This window comes from Coturnix japonica, chromosome 19, assembly GCF_054131305.1.
Source record: "Coturnix japonica strain WE chromosome 19, WE-NBRP24, whole genome shotgun sequence".
Classification (NCBI taxonomy): domain Eukaryota; kingdom Metazoa; phylum Chordata; class Aves; order Galliformes; family Phasianidae; genus Coturnix; species Coturnix japonica.
Genome location: NC_140681.1, coordinates 1,525,089 through 1,548,841, shown reverse-complemented (window position 1 = coordinate 1,548,841; position 23,753 = coordinate 1,525,089). Strand labels below are relative to the sequence as shown.

Genomic DNA, 23,753 nt, shown 5'->3' with positions numbered 1-23,753 from the left:
CGTTCCCCGCAGGGTCTGCCCGCGCTACAACCACGGCACCCAAAGCCACGGGGCCTCTGCCCCCCACCGGGCGAAGGACGGAAGCTTCGAGCACAGCAGCAGGCGGGCAGAGCATGCCGGCGTCTCGCTCCGGTTTCACCTCTGCGTGCACATGGACAGAACTACTGCCTGCAGTCACTGCAGCTGATAGTAGCAAGCGGTGAGAAGGATGTGGCTTCTGAGCATGTTACTGCAAGGAAATGCTGGCAGCTGCCTTCCTTTCCTGCTGTGTACGGCCACTGGTGGCCCGGACTTCAGAGCCGTGCTCGCTTCCCGGCGTTAAGGCTGAGCCACTTCTGCCTGCCCTGCATCTGCTGGTGTGTGCACAGTGGGCAGCACCAAGGGCAGCCTCACTGCTGCAGAGGGACAGAGGTACTTTGGTGTGCAGATAGCAGCAGGGTTACAGCCATGGAGCAATATCAGGGACTTCCTGGGAAGAGGGAGCAGCTCGGGCTTGGTAGTGGATTTTCCGTAATGATGATGAAAAGGGATGAGAAATGAGCAGATAAATATGGAGAGAAACAGTTGTTAGAAATGTCTTTGTGACTTATGGCCATATGAGCCGATCATGGAACACTCGTACCCTCCCATATTCCTTACAAGCACTCCTGGAGCACGCACCATAAATCTTTCTCTGTGTGCACACACAAACAGACAACTCTCTCTCTCTCTAATCCCTTTCCTGCTGGTATGTCAGAGAAAGCTATTTCTGGAATGTGAAATCTAGGTCAAAAAGAAGGAGAAAACCTAAAAGCATCGAGAACAGTCCCTCTCATCAAAAACCTTATGGGGTGAGCCCTGGTTGGCACAATCAGCACGGGGCTGCTGGAGTGTCCCACTGCTCAGCACAGTCCTTCACACCCAGCCCGTGCTGTGTCCTGGCTGTGCTGCATTTCCCTTTGCAGCCACACTCTAGGATTTTCTCCAGAAGAGGAGAGTGCTGTGCTCCAGTTCAGGTTATGCTGGTGGCCTCTGGCCAGCTGAGGGAGGAGAGGGAGCACAGTGTGCCTGCCTACTTGAGAGCTGCAGAGGGGCAGGAAGGATGTTGGACCCTTCTCTCCCATCCTATCGCTACATAATTCTCCTGGAAGCCATGGTAACTCTTTCCATAGCGAAGCAGCCTTAGTGGGCCCACTCAGCTGCATGCTGTGGGCATTTTCTTGCTGTGCCCCTCCCTGCAAGAGCCCACATGCGGATGCTAGTACTGGGCTCTAGTACTGCCCCTCCCAGAGCAGGGTTCTTGGTTCAGCAGTGCTGCTGGGAACCATCTCACTAACTCAGAGATGAAGAAGACAAAGCAACAAGCAAAAGGCAATGCGAAGAGCTCGGAAGGGTGACTGTTCCATCATGCATCTGGGGGGCTGGCATTCCTTTTGTGGACTTGGCAAAGCTGCTGCCTGCAGATAGGCACAAAGTGTGTGCAACTCCGATGGCTGCTGCAGGAACAAGGCTTGTGCCTGGTTCTTGGGGGGGGGAAGGACTGGCCTTCCCTTGGCTCCTTCTGCTCTGGGTACTGCGATTCCCTTGCTGGGCTAGGCTCAAGGCTTGAAGTCTCTGCTCCACTAGAGTCGCTGCCATGGGGCCAGCAGAGAGGGAGAACTGGAGCTCACACTATCAGGGATGGCTTGTCTCAGGGATTTGTAGCTAAGACAGGTCAGCAGGAGGAGGAGGCAGAGCTGCATCCCCTGGCCTCCCTGAAAGAGCTGGTCACAGTGCAAGGAGCTGGGAAACAAGATAGGCTGATGAATCCCAGGGAAGAGTGTTGTTGTGAGCAAGGCTGATATTACACAGGGCATTGGAGAAGAGCTCGAGTAAGAACTGGTCTGGTACAAGCTTTCCCTGCTGCCACTGTGTCATTGCTTGGAGGTTGGGATTGGATCTTGCCTTATTTTGCTGTGCTTTGCTCACCTCTCTGCTTTCCCTTTTCCCCTGGACATCAAATTCCCAGGGCTCGTAGAGGGCGGTTTGGTATTACCAAGTGGTCTATTAATCACACAATTCCTAGTTAGAATTCTAACAAGAAGGCACTGGGGCTGGGAGCCTTCCATAATGCACAGGGGTGAGCAGGGCTGTCGGCAGAACGCCTGGCAATTAGTTGAATAGGGCTTCTGAGTCTCTTGCTTTGCAAGGCACATAGCTTTGTTTAAGGCTGATCAAGGGCAGCTCATCGTATGTCTTGTTGGCTGCCAAATGGGAGCTAATTGCCCTGTAATGTGGGAGCGACACCAGTTTGTGGGAGGCACAGAGCAGTTTGTCAGAGGGGTGACAGCTGTCAGGCCTCTCCCACCCGCAGAGCACAAGCAGGCTGCAAACCCCAGGGCTCACAGTCCTCTGTGACACAGAGCTTGCCACGCAGCCTCAGCTGCGGGCTGAATCCCCACAACACCTCTTAGTGCTGGGGTTCAAACCCTGCACATTCCTCAAAGATAGAGAAACCTGTGGGAGCTTTGGAGACCAGCTCTGCAGCACAGCAGCCACTAGTCACAGCCTCACTGATGCACATGGATGTTTGCAGGAGGAACTGAGATCAAGTGACTGATTAAAAACGTGACTGCTGCCCAGATATGCCTCCTGCCTTTCCTATCATACTTGCATATAAAAACAGACGCCCCTCTGGTGGTGCACTCCACCCCCTCCATCATATCTGCTTCCCTCTCCGAGTCCCTGCAGCTAATGCAAAGAGATGGAGGATGTTTTGGAAATCTGCAAATTTCTGCTGCTCGTATCACAGGTGGCACATGCAAGGTCCCTTGCTTGACCTGATCTTGTTTCCCAGCATTAGCCCGGACTCGTGGCAGTGCTGAGCTGTGCTGTTAGGAGGAGCAGGATGGGAATGGGTTGCACTTCTTGGCTGCTCATTCTCCCCACTGCTGACACAGGGCTCTGGCCCAGAGCTGGGCAGCATGCTCTCTGCTCTCCAGTGCCTCTGCCAGCTGTGTCTGTGTGGAGGCTCCTCTGACACTGCTCTGTGCCCCTGCAGATGGGTGCCAGTCCAGTTTGTGCTGGGATCAGCCTGCCCAGCAGGATCTGTCTGGATGTCCCTGTGGGTGACTGCTTGCTATTTGCCTTGTGTCTCCAGCAGCATGGTGCAGCCCTGCTGGGATACTGGCACCTGCTCCTCCTGCCTGCTCCAGAATGTGTCTGGAATCCCCATATCAAAGGCATCTCCTTTTCTAACCTGTGCTCACAAAAAGTTTTCCAAGAGTTACACAGCTTCCTTTCAGCCCACCATGGAGCTCTTGGCTCTAGCCAAAGAAACAAGCTGGATCTACAGCTTGAAACCATGTGCTCTGAGCAGCAAGGCTGACAGTGTGCTGCTGTTGTTGTCGCAGACAGGTGACATAACAGAAAGAATGCATCATGTGTGCTGGGTGGGCAGGATGGGAGCCCTCAGCTCCACTGTTGTGGACAATCCTCACCTCTGAGTGAGGTGATCTAAGTGAAGAAACACCTCCCCTGTAAGGATGGGCTGAGAGAGCTGTGCAGCATGGGGAAAAGAGGACTCTGGGGAGAGTTGAGAGTGGCATTGCAGTATCTAAAAGAGGACTCTGAAAAAGAAGGGGACAGGCTCTTTAGCAGGGTCTGTTGTGATAGGAAAGGTGGAAATGGTTTCAAACTAATAGAGAGAGGAGATTTAGATTGGATAGAAGGAAGAAAGTTTGTACAATAAGGGTGGTGAGACACTGGGACAGGTTGCACAGAGGGGTGGTGCATGCCTCATCCCCATAGGCATTCATAGGCTGGACAGGGCTCTGAGCACCTGATGGAGCTGTAGCTGTTCCTGTTCATTGCAGGGGAGTTGGACTAGATGACCTCTAAGGGTCTCTTAGAGTCTCAAAGTTCTTTACTAGAAGAGTGGTTAGGTCCTGGAACAGGCTGCCCAGTGAGGTTGTGGATGCCCCGTCCTTGGAGGTGTTCAAGACCAGGTTGGACGGGGCCCTGGGCAACCTGATCTAGTAAAGGCGTATGTTTGGTGGCCCTGCTAGGCAGGGGGGTTGGAACTACATGATCCTTGAGGTCCCTTCCAACCCAGGTAATTCTGTGATTCTGTGATTTTTCCAACTCAAATGATCCTATGATTCTATCTCTTCTCCTCTGGCCATATCACAGAACTAGGCTAATGCTGGGGCTGCATGGGAAGGTCTTGTCCTTCCTGTCTGTGACTGTGGGGCAAAATCACAATCCCTGATAGTCTGAATGGGGCAAAGTTACATAATACACATTTTTGCCCAGACCTGGTCCCCTAGAGCTATTTCTGTGTCTACTCTATGTGGGAGTGTGCAAAGGAAACTTGTGAGGAATGGCTGGGGGAACTGGGGTTGTTTAGTTTTAGGAAAAGGAGGCTGAGGGGAGATCTCCATCATATTTGGAAAGTTGTGGCTGTCAGGTGAAATCCCCAAGACTGGAAGAAGAGAAATATCACTCTCATTTTTGAGAAAAAAAGACCCAAGAAACTACAGGCTGCTGAGCCTCACATCTGTGCCTGGGAAGATTATGGAGCTGATCCTTCTGTAAGCTGTTTTAAGGTATATGCAAGCTGAGGAGGTGATCTGAGACAGCTAGCACATCTTCACCAAGGACAGACTGTGCTTGACCAACATGGTGGCCTTCTGTGATGGAATGATAGCATCAGTGGACAAATGAAGGGCAATTTATGTCATCTACCTGGACATGTGCAAGGTCTTTGGCATGGTCCTGCACCACGTCATGATCTCTAAATTGGACAAAGATGAATTTGAAGGCTGGCCTATTTGACGGATAAGGAATTGGTTGGATGATCATAGCCAGAGGGTTGTGGTCAATGGCTCATTTTCCAGGTGGAAACTGGTGATGAGTGGTGTCCCCAGAGGTCTGTCTTGGGACTGGTGCTCTTTAACATCTTCATCAGTGACACAGACAGTGGGATCGAGTGCACCACTCACCAAGTGGACAACACCAAGCTGAGTCATGTGGTTGATATGATAGAAGGAATAGATGCCATCTAAAAGGGCCCGGACGGGCTTGAAAAGTGGATTCATGAGAACCTAATGAGTTTCAACAGGGTTAAGTGCAGGGTGTTGCACTTGGGTCAGGGCAATACCAGATACGTGCACAATCTAGGAGGGTGCTCCTTGAGAGAAGCCCTGTGGAGGAGCTGAGGGTCCTGATGGATGAAAAGCCAGCAGTGGACATGATGGACATGAGCCAGCAGTGTGTGTCTGCAGCCCATAAAGCCAACAGACTCTCCAGAAAAGCCCCAACCCTGTAAGTGCTATAGCTGGATGGGGTTGTGGGCAACCTTATCTAGTGCCTGATATAGTGTGTGGCAACCCTGCCCATGGCAGATTGGTTGGAAGTAGATGATCTTCAAGGTCTCTTCCAACCTAAGCTGTTCTGTAATTCTATGATTTCATTATTCTCTACAGCTCCCTGAAAGGAGGTTTCAGTGAGGTACAGTCAGCCTCTTAAGTGATAAGTGACATGGAAGACATGAAGGAATAGCCTCAAGTTGTGTCAGGAGAGGCTTAGGTTAGAGGTAAGGAAGAGTTTCTTCCTGGAAAGACTGGTTGGGCATTGGAATAAACTGTCTGCAGAAGTGGCAGTCACCACGCCTGGAGATGTCTAAAAGATGTGTGGATGTGGTGCTTAGGTACGTGCTCTAGTGGTGGACTTGAAAAGTATTGGGTCATATTTGGACTTGATGATCTAACGGGTATTTCCCAATCTAGATGATTCTAGGTTGACTCTATGCTAAAGGATTTCATAGCAGAATCAAAAACCTTGTCGCTCCTCCATCACTAAGAGATGAGGGCAGATGCCTTCTGTCCTCCATCTACTGGCCCCAATTTCTGCCTCTGACTGAAACAGTGAAGGAGAGGAGGGTATGTTCAGACCCTTGAAAATGAATGCTGAGTTCCTGACATACACTTTTGCTCCCAAGAGATAGGTCAGTGCCCAGACCAGAGGAATGTTAATGACATGCAAAGTGGAGAGCATGAGAAAGATGAAAGCTATCAGCAGTGGAGACCCTCTGGCTGAAGGTTACCGCTGCACCTGCAGCCCCTCAGTACTTTAGCCACTGCTCCCACCCTGCAGTGTGGCAAGGCAGGCATCCCGCTTCATCACTCCCAGCTGGATTTGTCTTCCCTGAGCAAAGATGCTGAGCAATCCCTGACCTCTGCAGCCTGCACCAAATCTGCAACAAGAGCCTATCAGCCGTCTCAGCATCCATATGCAGAGACTTCAACTCAGCCATCCTGGAAGCATCCCTGCCTGCTCCCACTGGCATAGAGCAAGCTCAGAGATGCTCCCCCACAGAAACCTTCAATGACTGAGGCTGGAAGTGTCTGAGGGCAGTTGCCTGCACTCCCAGCACCTCAGGGCACTCAGAGCTCTATCCCCGCCGTGGCTGCGCCGGCACTCACTGTTGGTGGGCAGGGTCCTGCTGCCGCTGAGGCTGCCTGCTGGCGGGGGGGAGATGGAGCGGACGGAGCTGGTGTCCTCGTCCTGGGAGCAGCCCGCTTGGATGGCTCGGAGGTAGCTGTGGCTCCGGGAGCGGAAGTAACTGGGCAGGGGCAGGTCCAGCACCTCGGCGGCAGCTGACTCGGCCTCGCTGTAGGTAGAGTCGCAGACTGCCTCGTACTGCTCCCCCAGCTCCGGCTCTCTTGCCTGCATGAGAAGAGGGGCAGAATAATCACCCTCTGCCCAGGGCTGGGCCCCTTCCCCTCCATCCTGCAGCCTTCTCCACTCCCCTCTGAGCTGTGGCTCCGAAGAGGTTTTGCTCAGACACAAGCAGAGCAGTGCTGGCTGGCCCAGGTCCTGGCCAAGGGAAGAGGGGACCCTCCTTCTCGGCCAGAGGGTCCCCACGGGAGCAGAGACAACTTACCACCATAGAGCTGCAAAGCGCTGCCCTGTCTGTGATGGAGAGGCTGGGAGTACTGGGGGACAAAATCCCTTCCCAGACACCAACAACAGGGTTGTCTGCTGGCATGGGTGGAGGACCCCAAGCTCAGCTGTGAGACCCCACTGTGGCAGGTGTGCTCCCCAGTGGGGTGTTGCCTGGCCCTGCAGTGGGGCACAGGACTGGGATGTGTATCCATGCCCTGGGCCAGGCTGGCTGGCCCCGTGTTGGGCACCATGTTGCTGCAGCCCTGCTTGAGAGGAGAGGGCCAGGTGTGTGGGCTGAGGGCCAGCATGCTTTGTGCAGGGAAAGCTCCACTGTCTGCTCCCTGCTGCCTTTGCCTTCCCTGGCCCTGTCCTGTCCTCCGGGGACAGCAGCTGATTCAGCTTCAGCTCAGGACATTCACCTGGGTTCAAACAAAGCCAGCCTGAAACAAGCGTTTTGAAATACTGATGATAAGAGACACTGAGGATGGCTCTGTTGCCCACTTCCACCTCTCCTGGCCCTTTATTTTCTTGCTTCAGGGACACTACTTATGCCTGCTGCTGCCATCTGTAGCCTTTTCTGGGCTTCACAAGGTTTGGCTGAAAAAGTTCTTCACTTCCCCCTAGAACACCCTTAAACCCTCTGCCTGGCCTGGGGAAATCAAACTGTCCTGGTGTGCTGCAGTGCCCTGAGCTGGGCAATATTTCATCCTCCTCATCCCCTGGCCCTGGACGAGGGGACCCCACAGCTGCCTCACACCCTGCCAGGGTCCGGGGAGACCCCAGAAAGCTCCATGGAGAAGGAAGAGGGAACACCAGCGGGACGGTACCTGCTCTCCATGGGTAAATATCTGAGGGATAAGTGAGGGGGGTCCAAAGATCTGGAAGAAAGAGTTGAAGAAGGTTAAAGGCCAAGAAAGGGGTAGCCCTCACACAGACAGCCATTGCACAGGGACCACAGACGAGGGGAGCAGATGGCCCTTTCCTTGGGGCCTGCACTGCAGACACTTTGGTACAAACTTCAGAGCCCATAAGATGCCAAGCAAAATGCCACATGGGCTCCTTTGACAGTGGCACAAAAAATGGTACGGCAAAGCTCCACAGGACACCTCTGAGACGGAAAAGCTGCTGATGCATTTAACCTCCTGTATGCACCGTATATTAGTATATATATACACAGGGCACGCTTGGACACTGACAGCAGGAACACAGTGCTGGGGCAGCCTGGGCACACACATGGTGCCTGTGGCTATGGGATTAGGGCTGGTGTGGCTCCTGTCTTGTACCTCACGAAGCCCCAGAACCTCATGGTGGGGCCTGGAGCAGTGACAGCCCCTGCAGCTGCAGAGCTGGGTGGATGGCAGGCTGAGTGCTCTATGTCAGGGAGACCGTACTTTGCCCTGCCTGGGATCAGGCTGGCCACCTTGCTCCTGACTCCTCTGTCCCTACAGCAGGAAGAAGCCCCATAGAATCCATGCTCCCTTCTTTCCATAGCAAAGCCGTGGCACGTACTTGGCATCAGAACAGACACCTGACAGACTATGCACTCTCCCTGTGAGGAATCCCAACTCCCCATCTCCTGGCAGCTCTCTACGTCCCCAGTCTACAGAGCTCATCCCAGGAGCTTTTTTTTTTGCACAAGCTGAGCAAGATGACCGCTTCTGGGAAGAATCCAGGTTCAAATGCCAAATGTACTGCAGGCTCTGGGGGCTTCTGTATAGGGCACAGCTTGAAGAGTGCTTCAGAAAAGTTGGGGGTCAGCAGCCACTGGTCCTCTTGTATTAGAGGTAGATACTGATGCTGTCATCAGAAGAACCCAAATTTCCAGAGGCTTGCAAGGTGGAATTCAGCCAGCAGAAGGCCAGGCTTAAGTCAGTGCTACAGCGGTGAGCATTATGGGTCTGCAAGTCTGGGCCTGGAAAGGGGAACAACTGGGCAGCTCCTGTCACAGTGCGGACTGCCCAGCCTCTTGAGACATTTCAGGTACCTTTGTAGGGTACTTCTCTCAGCTACTGAATAGCACATATGGGCTGGGAGAGAGCATAGACTCAGCCCACCCCTGGCAGAGGCCTGAATTCAGACACAGATTTACATGCAAGGGAAAGGGATTCAATGGCCCCAACCTCTTTCTCTGTGCTCATAAACACCTTGTATATTGTCTGTGTACAAGACTGACCACAAGGAACATGCATGCCCCTGAGCAACACTTTTTGACTTTCCCCAAAGCTCTTCACAAACGGCTCCAGCCCTCTGCCACTAGTAGCTGCGTAAGGCAGCTATGGGGCCAAAGCAGACAGGTAGGGATGAATGTAGGCCCAGAGTCCTGCACACCTGGAGCGAGTGCCAGCACACATCTCTAGCCCTCCTATCCAGGCTCTACTTCCCCATGCCCAGCCTGCTTCATTAACTGCTGCCTCATTTTGCCTCCTTTCATCAGTGAGCACCAGCTGCATGTGAGAGACGAGCTGCAGCAGCACGGAAAGGGCATGTGTGTGCACGTGTTCCCACGCAGACACACATAACAGCGACAGGACATGGCAGAAGCTCAGGGTGGCAGTGACACAGCTGGGCAAAGCTTATGGAGCCACTGCTGCCCCAGGCACCTTCACTTGCATCCCAAAAGGAAGGGTCCCACCCCTGGGTGGAAATAAGCACGTGAGACCTGTGCAATTGCCTCATGCTGGCATGAGTGATTTCCTGGCCTGCCAGGCAGCTGCCTTATGGCCACCCAGGCCCCAGGCCCCTCCAGGCTCATCCCAAGGGGAGATGTGGCATGGGACAGGAACTTAAGTGCAGAGGCTGTGGTCGGGGTTTGCCGCCCACCCTCAGTGCCTCCATGGTATCCCTGGCTCTGCTTGTCCTTCCACCAGGCATGAGGACCAGGAATACCTGAGGGAGACATCCCCAGTTGGCAAGCCAGCATCCTGAATCACAGGCACCTTGTTCCTGGTCCAAGCTGCTTCCCAAGGGATGGGATACTCAGATCATAGCAGGACTGCTGCTCCCTCTGCAGGGTTCCTGGCAGTCGGCCACGAACCACCTGCCACCAGTGAGGCTGGCCTGGGCCCTTTGCTCACCCAGTGAGAGCGTAGAGCTTGTGACAGGAGTGGGCAGCCTTGCAGGCAGCTCCTGGGTGCTGTGCAGTGCAAGCCTGCGTGCAGAGGAGCCTTGAGCTCTGCCCACCACTGTGAAGCATGCAGGGCTCCAGGCTGCTGTACCCATGGCTATGGCTACAGTGCCCAGCAGTGCTGAGAGGAGGCAAAAGCCAGAGCAAAAGGAGTCCAGTGTGAATTAAGGAGCTGACTCTGACAAAGCTGGTAAAGCTTGCAGGGAACAGCATATCTGCTAATAGTGCAACTGGTGCCTTGTTTTTAAGGGATCACCCTCTACCAGTTTCCATTCATTCAGGCTGAGTGTGCAGGCTTCACTCTTTAGCACCTCACCTGGTTGATGCAACTGGACTCATTGACGCTGTCAGAGATCTGGTTGTATTCTTCCTCCCAGGTTGGGAACTTTGGAGGTAGGAGGATCTCGACAGAGTCCAGGCGGTCCAGGCTCCTGCCAGCAGAGAGAGAGGGTGTCAGGAGTTGCCCCAGGGAGCAGGAAGCACTGGGGCTGTGCTGGAGCTGCTGTCCCAGCCAGACCACACTGTGAGGCACAGGAACACACGGCAGCACAGAGCTGGTGCTGGGTACTAGGCACACTGCTTGGCTCTGGCTGCAGCTGCTGCAGGAGATGGAAGTGCCTTCTCCCCAAGCTGTCCCTTGAATTAAGCTGGTACAGTGTACATGCTAGGTTTGTTCAGCCCAGGAAGCACACAGGATCTGTGCCAGTCCCCAGAGTCACTGTCACAGTTACAGATCAGCTTCAGCACAGACTGACACTGAGGGCTGTGCTCACAGAGCCTGCTTGTTTGTTTGCTTGCTTGTTCCTGTAGAGGAACCCAAAGGTTTATCTGGGAGAAGCCCAGGGGAAGCCATGCCTGGACAGCAGCACTGCGGCACCAAAGGGGATTAGTATTTCAAAAGTAGCTTTTGCTACAGGCTGTGAGGGAAGATCAGTCCCAGACCTGGGGCTCAGTGGGGGTCTCTGCAGCAGCAGCAGAAGAGCAGGGCTGTTGGTGAGCCCAACCATGCTGAGACCACAGATACTGCCAAGAGCTGTGTGCATGGGGCTGGGAGTGATTGAGGAAGAGTGGGAGGCATGTGGGAGAGTAAGGAAGGGTGTGGGAAGGACCTGGCTTTCCCACTCTTCATTGCCACCACAAGACCCTGTGTGAAACTGGAGTCCTTGTCACAGATCAGGTGGGTGTGTGACAGCCTTGTATATTAGCTCAGTGCCATCTCTGATGTGTGCGTGGTCTGTGGGGGCTGCTGGGGCTCTGGAACAAGTAGCAGGGCACTGACAGGTGTGGTGAAGGGTGAACTGCAGTGGCTCTGCCAGTGAACAACCTGTGGTCTCCACAGAACAGTGTGAGAGTAAGTCCTGGGGGGGCTGTGGGGTGCAGGAAGGTGACGGGCTGTTTCCTGGCTGGGCAGAGCTGTGGGAAGGATAATGACATCTCCTGAGCCTCTGTTCAGGGCTGTGATGGACAGAGGAGTTGCCTCTTCTCCCAAGTGATGGTCGAGACACCTGGCCCTGCAGGGAACTGCTGCTGAGCTCAGCCACCCAGTGATCTCCTTGTGCCTGGCTTCACCCTGTGGTGAAGTCACAGAGCAGGCAGTGGGCTCTGAAGGAGCAAAAGTCTCCTCAGCAGGATGGGGACCGGTAGCTCTAGCTGAGGAGATCGTCACGATGGGGTGTTGGGCCACTGCTCTGATCCAGCTTCTGTCCCACCGGTGTGGCCCTGCACCAACCTGCATGGCCACAGCTCCAGAGAGATTTCTCCAGGGGGTGGGGGGGGGAGCCGGGGTGAGGGGGTGGTCAGCAGATGGCAGTCGTGCTCACGCTCCAGGCCAGCAGGGTGCTGGACCCCAGCAGCCCTGATGACGTTTCATGCTCTTATGGACATGACCTGAATGGACAATTGGCCCAAGACAGGAAGAACCTGAGTGTCAGTTATTTTTCATCACCATCTCCCACCAGAAAGCAGCATCTGGGCTGCAGCCTTATGACGAAGTGTCTCCAGGCTTTGTGATGCTTGTGGAGCAAAGCAGATGATAGTTGCAGCAGCATGTGGCCTGGGTGCCACGTGTCCTCAGCCATGCTGGCTAAGCATCTCTATGTTTAGATAGTATCCCTGGACTGAGATCTCCACACTCCCTTGGAGTAGCAGACCCTTAGCCAGAGAAAACCCACACAGCAGCACCAAAGGAGGGCCCTCCCCATCACCGAGGGACCTGGAGAGTGCTGTTTGCAGTTACCAGGATGAGGAGCTCTCTACCGTCCTCTGCCACATCTTCTCCTGTCATGCTCTGCCTGCCCCATGGCCAGCTGCAGCAGGTGTGAGAGAGCCCTGCTGGGCTCTGCTGCCCACGTGGGGTCTCTGTGCAGTGCTGCTGACCAAACCCTAAGGATGGCTTCCAGCGTGGCCCCCAGGGACACATGCAGAGCTCTTGGAAGAGCTCTGGAGTTACCTTTGGGTGGTGCTTTGCTCACTCAGGGACTGTTGGGTGGCCTTGAGGTAACTCTGCCTCCGAGCTGCAGTTTTTGGGGATGGTTTGGGGCTGGTTTCTGAGTCTTCACTATCATCATCCCCCATGGCTTTGATGTAGCTCCCACTCCGCATGCGCCGGCATGGGATCTCACTGTCCTTGTCCCGAGACAGCGTGTTGTTCCACTCCCCCTGAGGCACCTGCAAGAGTAAAGGGAGCGTGAGCAGTGATGGACAGTATCTCTGGGACCAGAGGGACCCTGGGGATACAGGGGATTGGTGGCAAGGCCACTTGTAGTAGCCTCAGCTGGAGAATAGTGGGAATGGGCAACGCGATTCCTTTCCAACCCGCCCTTGCCAGCTCATGCCAGGCAGTCTTATCTTTGTCTGCCTCAATTGTAGCACATGTGCCTGCACACATTCACTTGATGACTGCTGCAGACCACCTTCACGCTGGACCATGCTTACACAGTTGATACAAGCTGCACAATGCCAGACACAATGAGAAGGGAAGAGCCTCACCAGATTCGCGCTGCACGTTAGGACATGAGTGGCACACATTTGTTTAACACAAAGCCCATGCTTACTTAAAGCACACGCACTGTTCAGGCCAAAGCCAGTAATAACTGCACAGACCAGGACCTATGGACCAGAGCCCAATCCTCCCTCCAAGGTTTGTAAGTTGAACAAGATTCTTAGTGCCTGAAATTCACTTTGGCAGCCAAGCCAGCCCCTCACAAGTCCTAGAGCAGGTAGGGCATGTAGGCTTTGTGCTGGTCTCTGCACAGAGATGAGCAGTACCTTGCAACAAAAGCATTTCTAACCTTACTAATTGTGGCAACTCCATCATCAATTTAAGGCAGACACAGTCTCTAGTTCTCTTAGTAGAGATGGTCAAGCTAATGCTTTCCATAAGGCCTGAAGTTCTGATCAGATCACCTAATACCACTGCCTGTCTGCCCTGAAAAGGGTTTGTGTAGGCTGCCAGTGGCACAGGCATGGCTCTGGACCAGCAGAAGAACCAAATGTCAGCCCAAGGCTGAACAAGGCAAGACCACATGCAGACAGGCCAAGAGAAAGATGGGGTAACTGGAGCTGACAGGAACAAGTCCTGTTTTTGTGGCTAGCTTGGTTTGTGGTTGGCCCTTGCGCAGTCCTTAAGATAAGAAGACATGGTCAAGGAGAAGAGGGTAATGAAGGGGGAAATGAAGCAATTGTTCCTACATGTTTTCCTCATCAGCAATCTGTTCTGCAGTTTTTTCCTATCAAGGAGGTGTATCAGTATGGGCTGTCTGTGCAAGAGGAGGGCAGGCCAGCCCAAGGACAGTAAGGGTATTCCTCAATAGAATCTGCTGTGGCTATCGGTACATCCAGCACCATGCAGAACTGCTCACTGCACTGCCTGCAGCTGTAACAGATCCAGAGAGTGATGGTGAGAGAAAGCCATGGACTGTGGGCTCTGAAAGAGATCTTCACTTAGAAACGTGCGAGGACCAGGACAACTCAAGGCTGCCCATCCTGCTGCAAGGAACCTGCTGGTTGGGGAGCACCAGTGGGAGCTGTGTGCTGAGCCAGCTCGTGCTGGTGAGAGCATCCACATTTACTTTGCTGACGGAGCTGTTGGATTTACCCAACTCCCTGAGGGGCTGTAGGATTAATCAGCCAGTGTTTATCTAGTGCTTTGGGAATGCAGCTGTGATCAGCTGGAGCTAAGTACCACTCTGTTCCAGCTCCCCTTCTTATTTGCAGTAGGTTGGTTCCGTGTGCTGCCTGCAGCTGCTGGGGTGCAGCATCATCCTGGGGCTGCTAGAGCTGCAGGTAGTGAATTCCTGTTCTGCCTGTGCAGGGTGTCAGGGTGTGGGCTCAGACCACACACAGCAGCCTTTCTTGCTCTGCTCTAATGAAGTCAGTTCAGTCCCTGCTCCCCAGCCAGCTGCTTACTGTGTCTGTGCAGAACCCTCACAACCTGTGGGATTCCACTGGTGATACAACTGCTATAACTCCAAAGGGGTTCCCTCATCATCAGCCTCTTCTGCTGGCTTCTTATGTATCCAGAGTGCACCAGTTAGGGCTGGCTGTGTACGAGAATGGCAGACAAACTTGGGGACAGGAAGGGTACCCCTAAGCCAGGAATGGTCTTAATGGGGGACACAGTGCGGAGAGCCAGAGGCATCACACTGCCTGTGGGTGAGCTCCAGGTGGGGACCAACATGTGTCCCACATGTGAGACACAGACCTTGCCAGGTCTCCCCAGTCCAGCTGTTGCTCCAGGGTTGCACAGCTCTTTCCCATCTTGCCTTCTGCCATCTTCCTGCTTAACAGTGGCTTCTGGGCTGGCTTGTGAGCTCAGGAACTTACAGAGGTATAACCCCATAGGCTTCTACAGAGTAAGAGAAGATTCCTTTCTCTCCTGCACGTCTCTCCTGTGCTTGGGCTCTGTCTGCCTAAGCACAGCTGCCTGCAATGAGTGGCCCCGAGGCCAGCCAGGAGAGGGCCTGCTGGATGAGTCCTTGCTGTGCAATAGAAATCTCTGGCAGTCCTGCATCACAGGGGCCCTGGGAAGCACTGTTGTACCGATTCAACTGCCCTGGTGTCAGGTCTGACTTGAGACTGGATTTTGCTGCCTGAGAATGGGCTGCAGCCTCCTGCCCCCACAGCTTTTGGCACAGTGAGCAGCTGGGGCAGAGGCAGACAGGGCTGGGAGCTCTGCTGCTGCAACTGGTCTGTACACTGTAAGCTGAGCAGCTGAGACCCTGGGCTCTGAACACAGCCCGTGTTTTAAAGGAAGGACAAAGATGCTGACGTTACACATTGGCCTGGCATGAAGAAACGCGAGGTTCCCTGTCAGCTGGTTTCTCCTGCTGTTTTTCCAAATGCAGGCTTTGTTCTGCCGGTCGTGGATTGGTTGGTGTGAAAGGTGTGGGAGCATGAGAGTGCCCGGGTCCACAGCCCTTGCAGGTGGCCACTGGCCACCGGGGCTTGGGATCCATCCTGTCCAGACAGCTGCACTGGGGGAAGAATGAACAGCGGAGGATCTGCCAGGCTTTGGGTGTAGGTCCCTCTGTCTGGTCTGCACAGTGCCCCTTAGCACAGCCACTTTTCTGCCACTGAGAGCTCCATTGGTGTTCTGTGTGGTACTGCATGCTGTAAAACAGAGTGCCTTCTGGCTCATCTGTCCTTGGTATCCAAGGACAAGGCCAAGTGTGGAGGGGACAGGAAAGAAGGTTCCACACAGGGATTTTTCCCTATAAGGCCATTCGTAGAAGGGAGTATGCGGCCAAGAAAAAAATTCCACCTCCTAGGTGAGAGCTGTGCTTTTTCTATAGCTTTGGGGTAGAGAGACCTACAGAGCAAGCAGTATTCCCATTCACATATAAGCCAGCTCAGACATGCAGCCCCACCCCGGGACATGAGGACATGCACCCAATGTGAGCGCACCCACCGAGGTCCCGCAGAGCTGGGTGCAGTGTGCAGGGATGCACTAGCCGTGCAGCCAGGCTGCAGTGCAAGAAGGAGCTTGCTGAGGGCACAGTGCTGCTCCCTCTGGAGCTGGTCCTCGTGGTGTCCTGAGGGCTACGTGTAGTATCAGACACATCCCCAAGAAGGAAAGCTGGAACCCAGGCCACCTGTGTCCTACCTGGCCTTTGAGGACGAGTGCTCTGTGGACAACCTGGCTGGGCTTCCTTCCCTCTGGGAAGTGTCATGGAGGTGGCTGGCACTCAGTGGGCTGCTCACCCTGACTTGCCAATTCATGTTTGGGGCCACTGGGGAACTGGGGAAGCTTTGGTGGGGTTTGGGAGTCAAACCTGGATGGAGCTCCAGGCTAACAGTGCTGGTGATGTGGCCCTGTCCCCTGGGAGCACTGAAGAGGCAGAGGCTGTGCTGCTGGTGCTGTCACCATGGCTCCCTTTCCACAGCTGAGAACAGCCATGATACAGCCATCTCTGCTTATTCTGGGAGACAATTATGAAAGAGAAATATCCAAGGCCTGGGCATGGCTGCAGCATCCCTGAGTGCCCCCTGGCTGCACTGAGGGACACAGAGGTGCCTGGGCAGCATGGATCCTCCCATTGCTCAGAAGTGAGCTGTCTGCAGTGGGAGCACTGCCTCCATTTGGAGGATCTGGGGGATCTGTTTTTCCTCATCCCACTTCTCATGTCCTTAGGTGAAAAGGGCATTTCTGCAGCAGAAGGGCTGACTGCCCTGCACTCCCCACATGTGGGCTCTGCAAGCAGATAGAAGCATCTGGTTCCTCACCACTGCAGGAATGGGAGCTGGCAGGGACCTGTCCTCTTCCAGGGGAACATTTCCTACACGCTGTCCACCAAATGCTGGAGGTGACTCCTCCACATCTGTCTTAGATCCCTTCCCAGGTCAAGAACTGGTTGCAACTGCCATCAGTGACCCCGAGGCTGCAGTCCTTTGCCCTGCCTGCTGGGTACAGCGTTGGCCACGATCTGTCAGGTTTTGGGGGTACACGGTGTTCATCTCCTGGACTTGGTGCCTGGTGTGGTGACTCTGTGTCCTGCCCAGCCTTGTGACAGGGGCTGCTGGCCCCATCTGATGGTTCCAGGAGGGTCAGGGAGGGGAGGGAGCTGGGCAAAAGCTTCCCCTCAAAACAAGATCCCTACCTGGCCGCTGCCTGCGTCGGTCGGCCCGGGGCTGAGGGGCTGGTCCCAGCTCCGTGGGGGCTCGCTCGGTGGCAGCGGGGCGGCACCCGTGTCCTCCCAGCCAAGCGGTGGGGCTGCCCAGCTGCTGGCCGGGCTCACGCCACCCAGCTGTGCCCACAGCCCTCCGTCAGGCTGTCAAGAAATGGAGGCTCATTACATGGGTGGGGAACAAACCAGCAGGACCTGTCATACTGGGCCTGGCACCACTGAGGGAGCAAGCACTGCACGGTGGCTTTGGGGTCTTGGCTCCTGGGGTCTCCTGTGCCGGGCCTGCTACCACAAACAGGGGGGATCTGCAGCTCTTAATGCTCCAAATGGAAAGAAGGAAAAGAAAAAGAAAAAGAAACCAGGCCAAGGACATGTCTCTGATGACATTTCTGGTACTGCAAGTCCCTCCATAATTTGATTTGCAGCAATGAACAGCCAGATATGAGCAACAGTTTGTGCTTCAATAATTCACGGCTCTTTACAGCTTGTAAGCCCGCTGGCTGCAGCCAGGAGAGCTGATGACACCTTTGCATTAGGAAAGAATGTTGGATTTACATCAAGTAACCCACCGGATCATCCCACCCCCTGCTTTCCCCATCCAGGCCTGGCTTATTTGTCTTCATTCTTCTCTCCTGGGCACAGCCAGGTTTATGTTGTTCAGGTGCAGCTTTATAAACCCCCAGTGCCGTGGCGCTCCCCATGATGGGCATTCAAGCCTGCGGCCCGCAGCATTAGCCATGCAGGCCCTGCCATGCAAGCCAGGAGGCTGGCACTGCTCTCCTCGCCGTGCAGCCCCACGGGGAGCAGCAGTGGGAGCCAAGCCCCGCTGAGCTGCAGGTCCTACCAGCACTCCAGAGAAGCTCTGCGGAGCGGGGCTGACAGGGCGCGCTGGCACATCCTTGCAACACATGGATATAAGGGGTTAACATCAGTTATTACTGGCATCCTTTGGGTTGTGTGATGGTGGCAGTGTTCGGCCATAGGCCGGGAGCCATCCTGCTCTGGTGGGACACAGCCAGCTGCCTGGGCACCCAGCAGAAGCAGTGCCTGATTGTTGGGTTTGCCCTGGCCACAGTGGCTGCAGGGTCTGAGCGGGCAGTGGGATGTGTTTGGTGTGTGGGGATCCAGCAAACTTTGGTCACAGCAGCAGGAGCTGTGGCTGCGGTGGAGTGGGGAGCAGGGGGCTGGAGGTTGCCCTTGTCATGGGCACCACATCTCCTGCTGGCACTGCGGTGGCCCAGCACGGGGCCTGGGGAAGCTTGGAGCAGCCTGACCCCATCAGTGCTGACCCCATCAGTGCTGCGTCTCTGCAGGTCTGTCCCTGAGCACAGCTGGGGCCTGGGGGAATTTACACTTGCGTCCCCCCAGCCCGATCTTGGCAATGTGACTTTGGGTGGCTGCTGTAGCATCTGCTGCTGTTTGATTAAGGCCCACCGGGCAATAGGGTGCCCACACAGAGGCTGCTTTCTTGTTTTCCTGCATGAAGCAAACCGTAACCCCTCGCTGCACCCACCTGCAGGTAGTGGTAGGCCAAGTCTTGATGGCAGGACTTGGATTTCAGCAAGGCTTTGTCGATTGTGGCTGAGGCCTTCTGGCACACTTCCCGAGCATGGCTAAGTGTCAGCGTGGACCAGGAGCCCCTCTTAATGTAGTTGGAGTCATTGTTAATGGGGATATTGGTGCAAGGGGTGACCTTGAGGTCATTATTGCTCTTGGAGGATTTCAGCATGTGCTCGCTGATGGTGTTGTAAGCATGCATGAAGTACTTGGGCTGGCTGTGGTCCGGCTGCCGGCCCAGTGTCATGAGGCCCATCGGGTTGCGGTAGCTGCAGGTGTCACTGTCTAAGTTGTCATCTGAGCTCCACCAGCCTGATATGTTGGATCTGGTCCTGCGCTTGGGCTCAGAAGTCTTTGCTCGATCTTTGCTCTTGCTCCTTCGGTTCTGCTTGGGGTCATCAGCCCCTTTTTTACCGTTCACGTTGCCTTTGGTGGGGCCCTCCAGAGACTGGGACTTGGCAAATAGTTTCTGGACGGAGTGGACAAGGTGCCGGATCCGTCCAGGGCTTTCACTCCGGTGTTTTGCATCGCTCCTCTGAAACTGGAGGGTGCTGAAGCCGTCTCTGTGGATGGGCAACTGTTTCTCAAACTGGTCAAGGAGGTTTGCAGGCAGGCGGTTGATTTTGGTGGCTTGGGCATGGCTTGGAAAAGGGTTCTCATCTGGGACCTCGAAGTGGGAGTTGTAATGGATGCGGGGGAAAGTGCTGCTGTTGGAGATCTGGTTGTTGAGTGGAAGGAGACAGTCACCGTGGAGGGTGTTCTGGGCTGGGAATCGGGGGTCCATGGTGAAGGAGTCAGTGGGGCTAAGGAGATATGGATTCCTGTCCTGGGGAGCATAAAGAGAGTCTTGAGGGGAGTCCAGGTTATCGGAGAGGTGACGGCTTCTGTTATCTCCTAAGCCCTTCATGGTCCCAGTGTTTTCTAGAGCATTGCTCAGAAATGCTGCGGCAGAGCCTTTGTGTGAGTGCCAGCCTTGCTCCCCTGCACTTCTCTGCACCTGGAGAAAGAGGAGAAATGCTCAGAGTGTGCCAAAGAGCTATTTGGGCAGCCCACTCCTTACTGTGGCTACCTTGTAAAAGCTGTCCCAGCTCTAAAAGCAAATGTCCCCAGGTCAAGGGATGGAAGAGAGAAACAGGACATGAGAGGGATCGTACAGCAGGAGGGGAGGAGAAGAGATGTGAGAACCGAGGGTTGGAGATAACAGGGCACAGAAGTAGAGGATATGTTTATTTTAATGGAGTCCCTTCCTCAGCCAGCATAACAAATGACATCAGGGTTACTGCCAGCAAATCACCGCTCCTGTCCCATTTGTTCAGGGGGCTGAAGCAAAACCTGCTGTCAGATACTACACATGGGCCTTGCCCAAGCCATGGGAAGCGAGGTGCTGAACGTCCAGTCCTGCTGCATTATGTTTAGTGTTTCTGTGGTTACTGGATCTCTGAAGGGAGCTGGCAGCCCTGCTCTATGTTGCTTGCAGCTGCACTAATGCAATATGATGTCTAACGTCTCCTCTCTGACAAGCACTGAGGTTTATGGCATGTTTTACCCTGGAGGAAAATGTTTCAGTAGCTCGGATGAGAGCAGAGGTGTTTTTAAGCACTCAGAGACTGACCTGAGAAGCTGCTTGCTGCTCAGTTGATCTTTTCTGCCCTGCTGCATTGCTCCTGATGGAGCTGTGCTGTCCTGGCTGGCTGTCTCTTGCTATGGTGTCCCTCTGTCACCATGGCCTACGCAGCAGGCACAAGCATCTGTGCGGGCTGGTGGAGGGGAGAGTCTCTGAGATTTGGCTGTAACTAATCTGCATAGCAGAAGGGAGCACCAAGGTGTACTGATCTCATCCTGCTTGTCTCTGATTGACTCCTGTCTGTGCAGGGCTATACAGGGGGATAAGACTAAGTCTTCTGGGGTAGCATAAGGAAAATCAATGATTACATTTTCCCTACTTAAAACCTCACAGAAATCACAGAGTGTATAAGCTAATTTTTGTTTCCTTTGATCTTTTAGTTTAGTTTCTTATTTTCAACTGAGTGTAGTTTGAAGACAACTAGAAAACACTGAAGCATTACTGCAGGTGTGAAAATCCTGAGGGCTCTAGACACACTGCCCAAGCTGCAGAAAGCAAAGGGAAGAACTTCAAGGAGGAAGACCTGCCTGCTGTAGGTGAAGATCAAGTTTGAGACCATCTAAAGAACCTGAAGGTGCACAAGTCCATGGGACCCAACAGGATCCATCCACAGGTTCTGAGGGAACTGACAGATGAACTATCCATCATATCTGAAAGGTCATGGAAGTCTTGTGAAGTTCCAACTGATCAGAAAAGGGGAAACATAACCTCCATTTTCTAGAAGGAAAGCAATGGCAAAGCTCATGGAGCAGATCCTTCTGAAGACACTACTGAGGCACATGGAAAATAAAGAGAAGGTGATTGGTGGTAACCAGCATGGCTTCATCAAAGGCAAGTCATGCCTGACAAAGTTGGTGGCCTTTTATGGTGGAGTTACAGTGTCAGTGGGATAGAGTAACTGATGTCATCTACCTGGACTTGTGCAAAGTGTGTGACACTGTCCCTCATGACATTCTGGTTGCTAAATGGGAGAAAAATGGATCTGATGAATGGAACACTTGCTGGATAAGGAACTGGATGGAAAGGAGAGGAGAAGAGAGGAGAGGAGAGGAGAGGAGAGGAGAGGAGAGGAGAGGAGAGGAGAGGAGAGGAGAGGAGAGGAGAGGAGAGGAGAGGAGAGGAGAGGAGAGGAGAGGAGAGGAGAGGAGAGGAGAGGAGAGGAGAGGAGAGGAGAGGAGAGGAGAGGAGAGAGGAAGGTAAAGGGGAAGGGGAAGGGGAAGGAAAGGATAAAGCCAGTCTGATTCTGTCCTGCTTGCCTTGGGCATCCCTTCACCTGATTGCCGGCTGCTCAGTGGGGCACAGCTTCCACTCTGGGCATGCATGGGTCTGGTGGAGTGGTCATGGTTCCCCATCTCACATCCCCTGTGAGCTGATTTCCCTTTAAGATGGATTAAAGCATTTTCCTTGCATTTCAATTACTCTCTGCAACTCTTGGCACTTCACTGAGACGCGATGAAGGGGAAGCAAAAGCTCAACAAGCCTCTCCCTTACCTTTTTATTTTTATTTTAAGTTTGGAAGGATGATAAAGCTGGAAATAAAATCTCCCAAATCCACGACCCTGCAGCTCACAGACTGAGCAAGGGTAGTCTGCCAGGACAGCTGCCTGGTCCCTGCTATGTCCCCCCACACGCCCAGCAGAATCTGACAGGGGAAGGCCCTACTTATGAGACACTCGTAACAGCTGCAAGGAGAGGATGCATCCCTGAGCCCAGGGGAAGCAGCGTGACCCATTACCTTCCTTCCCCTCAGCCTGTGCTTACTCTGTGTTCCCCTTCCCTTTCCAACTAATTTTGCTGATGCTCAGAGGTCTCTGATGTGCAGAAGCTGACTTGACATGTCTTATGGCAGCCTTGTGTGTCCCGAAGGGTTCTCCTTTGTCTCGGTCATGATTTGCAACAGCAGCACTGGAGTCACTGTCTGCATCCCATCTGCAGCTCCCAAGACTGAATAGTAGATGAGACTTCAAATAAGGCAGATGAGAGCCTTGCCTGAAGAAGCTTCCTGCTCAGCAGGGAGTCCTCTCCTCTCCTGGTAGAGCAATGCCAACTGCTCCCTCCTGTAGGGCTGAGCTCCTCTGCTGTGCTGGGAGATGGGGCTATGCTGGGGGCTGATTGATGGGGCTGGTGAGAGATGGTTTGCTGTGCTCCAGGGAGACTGAATCACATCTTCACTGTGAGCTGAAAAGCCTCTGCTGTTGTAAGAGATCCTTCACTGAGTGCAAATATTTGCTTGCCAGTCTCTTTTTAACAGCAAAGAGATTAGGCTGGCCTGGCCTGAGCTCCGGACAGAGCAGGGGATAAACAGAAGGGAGTGGATGGAGGAGCTGATTGCAGCGTGTATCCCAGTCATGCACACTTTTCCTATCTATCTGTCCTGCCCTCACTCCCACATGCCTGCCCAGATTCTGGCTGCTCACCCACCCAGCAGCCAGGCAGTGCTTGCTGAATTACTGTGACGTGAGTCCTTGCAATTATGGTTTGTAACTCCTAGCAGAAAGTGAGAGAGAAAATGTCAAAATGTCACCCCAGGAAGAAGCCCAAAGAGCTTCCCTGGAGATATCTGTCTATCTTTGCAACCCTGTAACACCTCTGAAGTTACTTCTATCCAGCCAGGATGCCTCTGGTGGCAGCTCCAGCCTGTGATGTCTTGTCTTGCCTGCCCTCCTCATGGAGCAGACACCTCCCTGCCCCTCATCCCTGGAGAATAACTCCATGTCCTTCTGGAGATGCCCCCCCAGACTGTGTGCTGTGTCTTCAAAAGGATGGCTGTCCAGTGGACACAGATTCATTTCCATCTCCCCATAGAAATTACTCCCTTGTTTCCCTGACGTGGAGAGGGCAGCAGAAGGTACTTGTTCTGACCACTGAAGACTCCATGTTACTTGCCTGTTCTGAACAGGCTCGAGCTCCGTGCATGAAACACCAAAGTCTGAGAGGCTCCTGTGCTCTCTGAGGGGACAGAGCACTCACCTCATACCAGCCATGTTAGGAACCACTGCTCTGACCAGCTGGGACTCTGTGATGTAATGGACTTTGGAAAACCAGCTGTTCCTTCCCTCCATGCCTCCACATGGTGGGAATTACAGCGGCAGAGCTTTCCAGACTTGTTCCCTGTGGAAACACCAAAGCCGTGCTCCCACCCCGCATGGCAGCCCTGGAGCCTTCATCCTTACTGAAGAGCAGAAGGAAGCCGCTGTGGTGGGTGGCTCCTGGGACCGCCTGGCTCTGCCACATTAACCAGTCACATCCTGACTTAAAACACAGTGTGCCACAAAATAAAAGCACCAGACATCCAACAACCAGACCTTGGCCCAGGTGGTGCCCACAAGCAGCTAGACACTAGGCTTCTTGGCTGGCATGTGGTGAAAACCACAGGCTTGTTTGGGTCAGGGACTTCTTCCATCATAACCTTTGAGGA

The 23,753-nt window shown here is 53.9% G+C and overlaps 1 protein-coding gene across 14 annotated transcripts in view; it reads right to left on the bottom strand.

The window, feature by feature from the left end:
* Positions 1-23,753, bottom strand: part of DLGAP4 (DLG associated protein 4) — a 146,454-nt gene that overhangs the window by 39,966 nt on the left and 82,735 nt on the right. For 5 of the 14 annotated variants that reach the window (XR_014935867.1, XM_015881237.3, XM_015881236.3 and 2 more), the window contains 6 exons: positions 18,668-19,708; positions 17,128-17,298; positions 12,480-12,697; positions 10,347-10,461; positions 7,734-7,784; positions 6,444-6,687 (listed from right to left, as the gene is read on the bottom strand). Coding sequence is in view for 10 of the 14 variants with exons in the window: in XM_015881237.3 (XP_015736723.2) it covers positions 6,444-6,687; positions 7,734-7,784; positions 10,347-10,461; positions 12,480-12,697; positions 17,128-17,298; positions 18,668-19,618 (1,750 nt within the window). In the remaining 4 variants the exon portion in view is untranslated. Of the gene's footprint in view, positions 1-6,443; positions 6,688-7,733; positions 7,785-10,346; positions 10,462-12,479; positions 12,698-17,127; positions 17,299-17,998; positions 18,053-18,667; positions 19,709-23,753 lie in introns of all 14 variants that reach the window. The other 9 variants (XR_014935868.1, XM_015881238.3, XR_014935869.1 and 6 more) reach the window with 5 other exon arrangements.